General features: G+C 38.5%; 1 protein-coding gene across 4 annotated transcripts in view; it reads right to left on the bottom strand.

Annotated features, from left to right (window-relative positions):
• STK31 (serine/threonine kinase 31) overlaps positions 1-12,670 on the bottom strand; it is a 98,037-nt gene that overhangs the window by 34,407 nt on the left and 50,960 nt on the right. For all 4 annotated transcript variants that reach the window (XR_012692755.1, XM_075212238.1, XM_075212239.1 and 1 more), the window contains 3 exons: positions 12,004-12,126; positions 11,574-11,753; positions 1,919-2,035 (listed from right to left, as the gene is read on the bottom strand). Coding sequence is in view for 3 of the 4 variants with exons in the window: in XM_075212238.1 (XP_075068339.1) it covers positions 1,919-2,035; positions 11,574-11,753; positions 12,004-12,126 (420 nt within the window). In the remaining variant the exon portion in view is untranslated. The remainder of the gene's footprint in view (positions 1-1,918; positions 2,036-11,573; positions 11,754-12,003; positions 12,127-12,670) is intronic.

The raw sequence follows: 12,670 nt of genomic DNA, 5'->3' as shown, positions 1-12,670 counted from the left end.
CTTATTGGCATTGTTAATGAGGCATACGAGTACAGAATTAAACAATTTAGCCACTTTTGATCATCACCTTCCAATAAAAATATCTGTAATTTAGCAGAGTGTTTTATTGACATTGCAAGAAAGTGAACTAAAGCAAAATGTATGCATTTGTTGCGTAACCACCAAGAAAGACTTTGTGATTATTGTTTTGGCATCAATGCACCCTTCCAAAGCAGCAAAATGCAGGATTCTACACATAGTTTTTCATATTAAATTCTGCACTTGAAAATGATTAAGCATTCTTTCTTTATTTTTTTGCTAGTTTGCACCATCTTTATTGAAACACATAAAATGTGTAGGGACAATAGGGGCTTCCCAATAAAGCATACCATTTTGAAAACTTGACAACCTACTGCATCAAATAAGGGTAACCCTGAGCTTATGACGCCAGAATAGGGAGATTTGAGCATTATATCCCCCCGTCATCTCTGGACATAATGCTTTCTGTAGTGTTAAGTATTAAGGGGGGCACATTCTTTAAAAGAGAGAACTACCCTCTTTTGAACGAGGGTGCCCCCAAATCTCTAGGTGCCAGGATGGAAGTCATGTGTGCATTACAAACCCCCTTTTTATTTTATTTCTTTTTTTTACATATCTTGACTTAATCAGTTAATCATTATCAAGCCCTAAAATGTTTTAACCAAATAAGGGCAAAAGAAAATCTTTTTTGTGTTGCATGAGAATGAACTTAGAAAAAAAATAAAACACTATGATGAAACCATGTGTGATAAAGTAAGTGCAACCCAGTAACCTTAGTAGCTTGTAGAACAACCTTTAACAGCTATTACTAGAAGTACTCATTTTCTTTTAAATTGTAAATGTGATTTTGGTCCACTCCTCCTTACAACACTGATTCAGTTCATTGATATTTCAGGCTGTGTTCATGCACAGCTCTCACAATGTTCCACCATAGCACCTCAATAGAGTTGAGATCTGGCCTTTAACTCAGCCATGACAAAACCGTGATCCTTTCTTTTCCTGTTGCATGACCTGAATTTCAGCCAAGCTTAAATTTCTGTTTAGATGGCCTCCCAATTTTCTGTAGAATACTCTGATATAACAAGACGTTTTTGTGGACCTAATGGTTGCAAAACATTCAGACTGACTCAGCAGCAGAACCCAAATTATGACCCTTACAACAATAATCTTGATATCTGTCGAAAACCAAATACAGCAAAATCGCAACAAAAAAAACCTCACACCTAAAATGGCATTATGCATTAAGAGCAATCAACTGCACTTTGGTCTCATCTGTCCAGAAAACTTTATTCCATATGTTTTGTGTTATGTTCAAATGTAACTTTGAAAACTTAAGCATTTTTTCTGGGAGAGAAGGTTCTTACTCTTGGCTACCCTCTCATAAGATCCACACTCGTTTGGTCTTTTTCTGATGGTAGTCACGAGATATGTTGAAGGAGGCCTGTAGTTCCCTGGGCACAGCTTTTGAGTTACTTGCGATTTTTCATGTGATTATCATTTCATTATATGAGATTATATAATTTACTTATGTATTAATAATGGAGTAATTTTACTCTGGGATTTATCGTCCTGCTGGTAACCGTATTTTACAATACTGGTTTAATACTGAGTGGCTTTTCATTCCCTTCTTTTATATAAAGTCTAGTTATCTAACAAGCACTGCTCTGTTTAAAACGTATCATTTAAGAATAATAATAATCATAATAATTAAATACAACATGTCCACTCCCTCCCAGACCTTTTCGACTAAGACTTGTGGGCTGGAATCTATTTTTTTTTCTTCAAACTAGTTAAATATATTTATTTTTATGCAAGTCTAATTATATTGTTTCTATACCACACAGAAAAAAAATGCATTCATATTATTTCCCTTAACACAGCATTGTAGCAGCATACATACCAACAGAGAGACTTCCAGCTCCTTGGATATGTCAGTGTCACATTTTTCCAAGATATTGTCAATGTTCTCCACAACGTCAGAACAGCCCACGGAGGGGTTTGACGTCAGATCAAAGAACTTTTGGAACACAGCAAAAAAAAAAAAAGAAAAGAAAGAAAAAAAAAAAAGAGAGAGTCATTAAATACACAGCTGCTAAGACAAAATAACACTTGTTTGTATTATCAGGATACCAGTGCAAACAAAGTGACAACAAACTGGCACCCAACATCAGTACAAGAAATAAAACAGTCAAATGATGCTACACATTGCCTGCTGACATTATCCGTTTTTACTTGTGATGGCCAATATCTGCCGATTAGGATTACTACAATTCAACCTTAAATCTGAATTTTTGCAAACTGCCCAAGCAAACGATCCACTATACTTTATTCATTCAGATCATAACAATCCCTCAATACAGCAAATGTCTGTAGGAAGTAATTTTAACAGTGACTCAGAACCCTTAAGCAGTTACTATTGAAAATAAACACATTGAAATGTCTAAAGAAAATGTTCTGAGTCAACCAAACAATTGTCACTTCTAGCAGACCCTATCTACCACAGAAAAGAAGAAACAGTTGTTCCTTAATCTTTACATAAATGCATACATACTGACATAACAGCTTTCATAGCTGGACAGAACTTGTAAATCTTGCAACCAGGGAAAAGGCTTCCAAATTTTAAACTTTGTTTTTCAATGCTTGTTAAATTTAGTGGATATAATGGCAATATTTTACAAAACATGCATATAGTATAATCCTGGAGTGATGCAGACATTCAGCAGCAGTGCCAAATGCAGAAACAAAGTGAGATTAAAACATATGTATGGGTTCAACACAGAGAAGGTATGTACAGCAAACAAAAGTGCTCATTTGAAAGAAAGTAAGTATACTAGACTGTGTACTTACTTGTATTGAGAGACATGGCCTAAGATTTAAAGAACTCAGTTCTTTATGAAACACATACATACACACACACCTCCCACAATGTTGAGCTAACAAGGGACACATGAAATAAATGGCAATAAATCATATTCACAATTCACTCTATTAGGATGCAATGTGTCGATAGTTCTAATCCAAGATGCTTCACATGTTTTTTTCCTGATCCTCCTTGTCTTCTACAGGGTAATACTTCTAGAATCTAAAATTTAAATTTGCTAACTCAATGTTACAGAGATGTTAGAAGGTAAAGCCTGGTCAAGAAACTTATGCCCGATTGGCAGCTTATGCGAAGGCCTTCTTAGTGTTGTCTGACCTAGGTTTAAATGTTCACAAGAGCATTTAATACAGCATAGCTAGTATTATAGATATACTGGACCCGGATAGGAAATTGGTTGCCATGATTAGGATACTACACAAATTTTCAATTGGACACAGCTGCACTGTTTGCAACTAATTCATTGAAATGTACCATCTTTTATAAATGCCCATTCTCCCTGCCGAGAAAGACATGTTTCCAAAAAAATTACAATAAAGGAAAATAATGTAATTCAGGTATGAAAAAAAAACAAAAAAATAACTAATAATTTAAGTAAGACCAGTCACCAGTCTAAGATGCACTATGACTTTACCATACACATGGGTTAATATAATGTTAATGACATTAATTCATTCAGAAATATTAAATCAAGGGGAACGCGATTCTGTACAAAAACAGATTATTAATATAATGTGACTACTAAACCCTATACCCACGAATACATTGCATAGGAGGTGGCCACTTTAAGGTCATGACTGCATGTTATGCTTGTTCATAAAACGGTCCTCAGAAAAGTTTAGAACAAAGTCTGAAGATAATGCTTGTCAGCCATTAAAACACTCATCTCGTAATTTGGAGGTATAGAGACTCACCACATCTGAAATGACAAGGGGACAAGGTGTCGCCCATTTATTAAGGTATTCAAGAAAAAAGTTCAAATATGATATAGAGGCTATCACAGAGGTCTTAAGATAAAATCAAGAAATGTAATCAATGAGGAGAAAAAAAGAAGTGTCAAACCCCAGCCAATATAAGTCTTCCAGGCAAAACATAAAAAAAAATAATTGTTGTTTAGAATGTGAAACAACCTAAAAATGTTGTATTTGCATAGAGGGGTGAACAACAGTCAGTTCTTGAAGTTGATGTGTTGGAAGCAGGAAAAATGTGCAAGCATAAGGATCTGAGCGACTTTGACAAGGGACAAATTGTGATGGCAAGACTGGATCAGGGCATCTTCAAAACAATGTTTCTGGTATGCAGTGGTTAGTACCTATCAGAGTCCAAGGAAGGACAACCGGAAAACTGGCAACAGGGTCATGGGAGACCAAGGCTTATTGATGCACATGGGAAGTGAAGGTTAGCCCGCCTGGTCCAGTCCCACAGAAGAGCTACTGTGGCACAAATTGATAAAAAAGTTAATTCTGGCTATGACAAAAAAGTGTGAACACACAGTGCATTACAGATTGCTGCCTATAGGGCTGCATAACCGCAAAGCGTTCAGGGTGCCCATTGTTGATCCCTGCCCACCTCCAAAATCGCTCACAGGCACACAAGTGTCAGAACTAGACCATGGAGCAATGGAAAGTGGTGGCTTAGTCTGATGAATAACGGTTTCTTTTAAATCATGTGAATGGCCGGATGGGGAACAGATGGCACCAGGATACACTATGGGAAGAAGACAAGCCGGAGGAGGCAGTGTGGTACTCTGGGCAATATTTTGCTGGGAAACCTTGGTTCCTGGCATTCATGTGGATGTTACTTTTACATGCACCACCTACCTAAACAGTATTGCAGACCAAACGCACGCCTTCATGGCAATTGGATTTCCTGATGGCAGTGGCCTCTTTAAGCAGGATAATGTGCCCTAACACACTGTAAAATTGTTCAGGGGTGGTTGGAGCATGACAGAATTCAAGGTGTTGCCTTGGCCTCCTAGTTCCCCAGATCTCAATCCGATCAAGCATCTGTAGGATGTGCTGGAAAAACAAGTTAGAGCCATGGAGGCCCCACCATACAACTTACAGGTCTTAAAAGGATCTGCTTCACAGGTCTTGTGGAGTTCATGCCTCAAAAGGGTCCGAGTCTTTTGGTGGCACAAACACACACTATATGGACAAAAGTATTTGAACACTTCGCCATTACACCAACAGGGACTGTAATGACATTGTATTCAAATACATATACTTTAATATGGAGCTGGTGCCCCTTTTTCAGCGACAACTGCTTACGTTCTTTTTGGAAGGCTTTTTACAAGATGGAGGAGTGTTTCTGTGGGAATTTGTGCTCATTCATTCTGTAGAGCGTTTATGAGGTCAGGCACTGATGTTGGACCAGAATGCCTGGCTTGCAATCTCTGTTTCAGTTCATCCCAAAGGTGTTTGATGGGGTTGAGGTCAGGACTCTGTACAGGTCAGTCAAGTTCTTCCACACCGAACTCATCAAACAATGTCTTTGTAGTCCTTGCTTTGTGCACTGGGGCACAGTCATGTTGGAATAGAAAAGGGCATTCCCCAAACTGTTGCCACAAAGCTGGAAACATAGCATTGTCCAAAATTACTTGGTATGCTGAAGCATTAAGATTTCCCTTCACTGGAGATAAGGGGCCTAGCCCACACCCTGAAAAACAACCCTATAACATTATCCCTCCTTCACCAAACTTCACAGTTGACATAATGCAGTCAGGAAGATAACGTTCTCCAGACAACTGCCAAACCCAACTTGCACATTTGACTGCCAAACAGAGAAGCGTGATTTGTCACCCTACAGAACACATTTAAACTACACACCTTTCACAATGTTGAGCTAGCGCCTGTGTGCTTTACACAACTCCATCCGACGCTTGGCATTGGTCTTGGTGATGTGAGACTTGCTTGCATGCAGCTGTTCGGTCATTCCATTAAGCTCCCGCCACACAGTTTTGTGCTTACATTAATGCCAGTGGAAGTTCGAAACTCTTCAGCTATGGAATCAGAGCGTTGGCGACTTTTACGCACCATGCGCCTTATCAGTCGTTGACCTCGCTCTGTAATTTTCCGCGGTCTTCCACTTCGTGGCCGAGTTGCTGTTGCTCCTAAACACTTCTACTTTCTAATATCATTTACTGTTGATCGTGGAAAATCCAGCAGGCATGAAATTTCACAAACTGTCTTATTGCAAAGGTGGCATCGTATCACAGTACCACGCTTGTAGTCACTGAGCTCTTCAGAATGATTTACTATGTATCTGATTTTATATATACGCACACAAATATATATATATACATACATATACACACACATATATACATATACACACACATATATATATATATATATATATACACACACACACACACACATATATACACACACACACATATATACATATATATATATATACATATATATATATATATATATATATATATATATATATATATACACACACACTAATAATAATAATATATATATATTATATATATATATATATTATATATTAATAATAATAAATATATTCATTAATGTGAAGATAGTGTTCTTTTATTCACCCAAACAAAGGGCAGATGAAATTAAGGGGATTGTTCATTTTACACTGTACCCAGAGATTGACAATAATACACTAACAGGATATGAGGTTAGCGACGTTATACTCCACCAGTAACAGTCCTTGAGAAGGGTAGTGTTCTACACAAACATGGCACATAGAAAATAATGGATAGTCCCACACAAGAACAGAGACACACAAGTCCATACCGGAGACTGAAGAGAAATTCCCCACAGGAATAAATGAAATTAAATTAAATTTTACACAGGAGGTACAGATGCTATCCACACAGTCCCTTGGCAGGGTATCACCCCTTAGCCAAAGACTAAAATGAGGATCTGACTTGTGTAACCACCTTTTCAAACCCACCAAATTCCCACATTGATAGTGACTAAGCAGAGAAGTGACACAGGGTCCTCGTTGGTGGGGTCCATGTTTGTATCCCTCATCCTACCTCCCCCAGATGTCCTTCTATTGATGTTCCCATGCTGGGTCAGGCCTTGAAAAGTCTCTTAAAAGTCCAGAGAGGAACAATGGTAAACAATAAAGAGGGAATAATGACAGTGTAATTGGTTCAAATCCTGATTGTCCCATGTGGAGATCAGATTTAACCCATGAGGTGCTTTTTCTCTCTCAATAGACTGGTCCATCCCAATAGACTGGTCCACATATAAAATACTCCAAGGCTAAACATGTCCTATGTCCAGAGTTAGATTTATACCAGCAGGAGAGACTATTGGTACTGCAATTATGAGCACCAAAACACCACCAAGGAGGAGGGCCAACAGTGGAGAAAAGTACCTACAACTGCTGTCCCATTCCAAATATGGCTGTGTCCATAGGACAGTTGCCATTGCCAATACAGGGCTTAACTTGTAGGGGACCTCCATGTTTATCCTTCTTTCAGGAACCGGAGGTCCTGCGCTATTCCTCTAATGCAGGATCCTGCAGCCAGAGAGGAGCACAGAAAGCCTCATTCCAGTCTGTCATTGTAAGGCTAGCTCCAAGAATGCGGTCCTGTGTAGACGATGCTCATTGACAAATTGCTCGCCCAGCGGGACGCAGGGTGTTGTCCCGCTGGCTGAACCAGTCCCTCTCCTGTACTGAGCTGCTTCCTGGCACAAAGTACTGTGTGGTGCTTGGTAGGACAGTCGATGCTGTGGAGCGAGAGTCAATACTCCCACAGCCCTCCCGTCTGCCTTGAACGGATGCGGGCACCATCTGTGAGGTGATCCTGCAGAGAGGTTATGCTGTGGTGGAGAGTCTGCTCCACATCCCAGCGGTGCAGTGACCCAAATCCCACTTGACAACTCGTGTCTCCTACACTCTCTTTCCTGCCATCTCTTTGCCTGAGCACCATCTTTAAACATGCACCTGGGGTATTTGCCCAGCATCAGTGACCGCTTTCAATGGGACTTGGTTCTATTACTGTAGAAAATCACACACATTTACATCAGTGAATGCATGATTGTCAGCTTTAATCCTTGTTGTGAGGCATAAACTGGTAAGCATTCTCCTGTTTACTTTGGTGCCACAACTTATGTGTAGATGTAAGTGCAGGCTCTGTTCCTAAGCAAGTTTTCTTTTGCTAGCCTCCCACCTGCCATTTGCTTATGTCATTCATATTTTGGGATGATCATTCCCGGTTATCTGCTTTGACAGTGGACAAACTACATACTAAACCTATTTTCTGAAGTTCTGATTGATAATCAGTACATATTTGTGACTCAGACAGCCTTGATTTCAAAAACATACACTGACTTTTTGCATATCCTTATTTCTCTTTGTGACAAGCGACCAACTGACACTATAGGCAAAAACTCAAATGCTTCTGCTACTTTTAGACTTTATTGTTTTGTCCGATCAATTTCTTCCTCCAATGCTGGAGAAGTGCAACAATCTACTCCTCAAACTTCCCATGATGCGAGTGGGCCTTTAACTCCTGAATTGCCTGCAATCACCTTTCAAGAGGTGCCGAAATCCTATAAGAAGAGATTAACAGAAGAGATTGGTTTAATACAGGTAGACAAGTCTCTTTTGCATCAATTTGCAGAAAATCAGAGTCTGCAAGGGTGATCATCCAGAAATCTACTTGGAGAACTGGCTGATACAGTTATGTGGCAGGGATGTGCTTACAAATCATTTTGAAATTAAGAAGGTGCACCGTATTCCTACTCAACCTCCACCACAGTGCACTTTTATTGCTAAAATCCTTTATTATAATAAACAGAGGTGCTATACTATGCTCAGTTAGGCTGAAGGGTCCTTTGATATATCAAAATTTGTTCCATTAAATGTCCAAAGAGCAGCGTCCAATTTATACAAGTTAAGAGAAGAATGGGGGCCTTCAGCTCTCATATGCTAGGCTATTCTCTGCAAGGCTGCGTGTAGTGGTAGAGGGCACATTCTTGATTCTCCAAAGGAGGTTATCGCAATACACCATAAGGACCATAAACTGGACAATACAAGCCCCCTTTAGCACCCGTGGCTTCACTTACTTTGGGTATTGTACTTTTAGTTTGCTCTCTGTTTGGCAACTTCTTTGTCTTGGTCTTGAGTGTTATTTGCTAGTGTACAGCTGGATTGCAGCTGTACACTAGCAGATCATTGTATGGGATCATTGTGCCCTCAGATCGATTAAGATACTCCTTTTAGCACAGTGGATTTATGCTGCATCCTGAATCAGATAGCCATGAGTTTTTTAGAATTAGTTCTGTTAAATTTATTATTGCCTTTTTCCAATTTCTGTCAGACATTTCATAGCAATTTAGAGGCTGCACTCAATAGCATTTATATTAAATGTTATTTAGGTAACGGTTACTAATTCTCGGCTGGGGAGGATATAGTAAATTAAACAGTGTCCGTCTAAAAGTCCTTTATCGACTTGTTAAAAATGGTGGCTTGGGTCTTTCCTGCCGCCTCCATAAATGCTACTTAGCATCACATCTCACTCAAGCTGTTTTAGCTCACGCACGTCCCCACACAAGATTGTGGGTTGACACAGAAGCCGACCTTCTCCAGATGTTCTCTCTCAGTATTTTGCTTTGGATTGATAAAAAAAGACCATCCCCCTCTCCACACTCGCCCTCCTACAGTTCGCTTTTCACTTGAAATTTGGAAATATTGTACACGCACTGTCAAGCTTATAGACAATCCCAAAAAAATGTTCCCTCTGGAATAACCCAGCATTTTTTCCGGGTGTCAACCCCAAATCTTTTTCCCACTGGACAAAGCAGAACATTATGTTTTTATCCAACATAGTTCCGATGGGATTTTTCCTGACCTTCCCTGAGCTCCGCGATCGTCTACACCTCTCATCTTCAACCTTTCACTAGTATTTGCAAATACATTACCTATTCAACAACCAAATAGACCCGCAAACTCCTTGCCGTCCATCTCCTCTAGTGTCCTTTTGTGTCTATATATCGTCCTCTAAAGGCCTAATAACCACCTTTTACATGCCGTTGATGAACAATAATTTACCTGATAAGGAGTTGCATGAGCTGCGCTGGGAGGAGGATATGGCTAAGGTTCTAGATCCTGAAGAATGAACAGAAATCTGGGAGGCAGTTGCTAAATCCTCAATTTGCACTCAGATAAAAGAATATTTTTACAAGCTATTATTTATTTGGTATTTAGTCCCCCCTCCAGACTGAAATCTATTTATCCCTCATCTTCTAATTCTTGCTGGCGTAAGTGTGGTCATCAGGGATCCCTGTCCCACATCTGGTGGAATTGCCCAGAAATGATCCCTTTCTGGAGAGAAGTAGCTGATCTTATCCACAAAATAACCAATTTCATGTTTCCGTTACATCTCTCATTTTCTTCTCCCCAGTCTTACTCCTGGCACCCATAAACTTATCTGGAAACTCCAGGGCCACATTCTCACTGCTGCTAGATGTTTGCAGCTAGAAAATGGAAACAAACCGAGAACCCCACAATCCCATAGCTGATTGAGAGCGTATGGCAAATATATAATCTAGAACACATGACTAACATATTGAATGATCGCTTTAACCAATTCCACTCAACATAGTATTGTTGGCAAGTTCACTTTGTCTCTTCACACTACATTACTTAATGTATTACCCCTCTAGAAAGTATTGAGAACAGGACTTTTTGGATCGAGTCTCATTTACTTTCCCTCCCCTCCCCCATTCAACCCTATACTAACAAACCCCCACCCTTTTTTTCCTTATTCCCCCTTCCCTAGTCCTTCCCTCTCCCCCCACTGCTCCAGATTCTGCCTCAACAATAATTGCTCAATCTGGACTATTCCCTTAACTTCGCTCTAGACTGATACATGCAAAATATTTGTGCTATTATTTTAAGCTGTATTGAAACGTATTTAATGTTTTCTTCTATTATTTTGGGATGTAGTCTCGTTTCACTTTCTGTACCCCCTACTTTTAAAAACCTTAATGTATTTAAAAAAAAAAAAAAAAAAAAAAGGTTCATGTATGAAAGCAGCAATCTGAAATATGTAAAGATTTGGCACAGGTGAAGGATATCCCCTTTTGTGCTAGAGGAGTTAAGGGAATTGACAAGCTCATCATGATTCTGTGTGGAACAGACACACAGTCACCTACTAGGTTCCCAAGTTGTCTCTTTTTGCTATTTCATGATATTTCTATGGTTGACAAGTTTTATATACTATTTTGTAAGGTATATCTTAATGTTTGTATCTTTACTTTTTTTTTATATAGAAAATATATGTTGTATAGTCAGAACAGTTTTGCAAACACCAAGGAATTTCTAAGGCTTTACCTTGTAGGTAGCAGAATGGTATAGGACATGTGTAAGGTGCCCCCTGCATGGGTTAAAGTTTAAATATTTTATGTATGTTTAAAAAATATATATATATTTTTTGTTAAATCAAAGATCATACAAAAGGTAAATTGGTAGAGGGGTATAGAAAGGGGGAGATCTAGAGTTCAAACAAGTTTAAGTTTAGAATTAGTATTATACTCCAGCACCCTCCATACTCCAAAGTTAAACAATGTACCCCAAAAAGGGGGGAAAAAACTTTTTTTTTTTTTGTTGGTTTAAATCTGCTCAATCTAAATGTATTTATTAGTTATTTTAATGTGCAGTGGTTAAAGAGTAAGTCTACCTCTTTGATGTCATAGAACCATGTTGAAAGTTGCTCAAGTGAGTTGGTGGTGTCATTTCTCACAGTGTTAAACTTTTCCAACTTTGCCTGTTTCCAGTTATAGAACTCCTGGAACACAGCATCCGAATCTTCACAATCCCTAGATGCTCCATATATAGCTTCAAGGGAATGTAGCAACCTCTGTATAAAATTAACATGCAAAAACAAGTAGATAAAAATATCTCAAATGCTGTCTGTAAATAAAACAATCAGTCTGTACTGTGATTGTATAAAATGTGTATTTCATTTTGACACATTCTGTTATACATTTCACATTAGAAAACAATTTCATGAAGAATGCAACTAGAACATGTTCTATTAGTTTATATGAATATATATCAGGAGGGAACATTTATTTTTTTTCTACTGCAAAAAAGCTGAATGTTCATACCTGTAACTTTGTAAAATGTGCATCAAGCGGCATTTGATCAACCTCAACAATAAAAGCATCTACTGAAGAATTCAGTGCTTGTTGAATTTTGTTCCGTTTGTCTATGAGCATATCTAGGTCTACCTGAGTGAAAAAAGGTTGGTCAATATTTATTTTGGCTACTTGAATAACAACAAGTCTTGACTCTTAAGCACCAAGGTTGAACACTCCTGAAATTCATCGCAGTGCCTTCATTTTAAAGAATCATCACACATCATACCATAGGCTTTAAAAAAACAAGCAAACACATAATTTGATCTAAATCAGCAAATTGTTATATATAAAGGACTTTATTAATAAACAATCATTTTTGCAAAGAACTGTGCAAACATACCTTGAATTGTGAGTCTCAAGCAGCTAAATCTGTCCATGTCTGGGTACATTTAACTACTTAAAATAATCATTCCCATTTAACTTCCAAAAGGTTATGATGGAAGGAAACAGAATCAAAAATGGTAAATGATGTGGTATTTACATTTTAATCTCTTTTACAAAGTAACATGTCAGTAACTTCTACTAATCAGAAGAACAGGCTCTTCTCCATTGTTTCAGTGAAAACTTTTAATGCATATGCTTTTCAGCATGGGTGCTCCCTACTGTATTGGGGACTTTGTTCTGGAGCTTCCTC

The sequence above is a fragment of the Mixophyes fleayi genome, chromosome 5 (genome assembly GCF_038048845.1).
Source record: "Mixophyes fleayi isolate aMixFle1 chromosome 5, aMixFle1.hap1, whole genome shotgun sequence".
Taxonomy (NCBI): domain Eukaryota; kingdom Metazoa; phylum Chordata; class Amphibia; order Anura; family Limnodynastidae; genus Mixophyes; species Mixophyes fleayi.
This window is presented reverse-complemented; position numbering and strand designations above follow the sequence as displayed.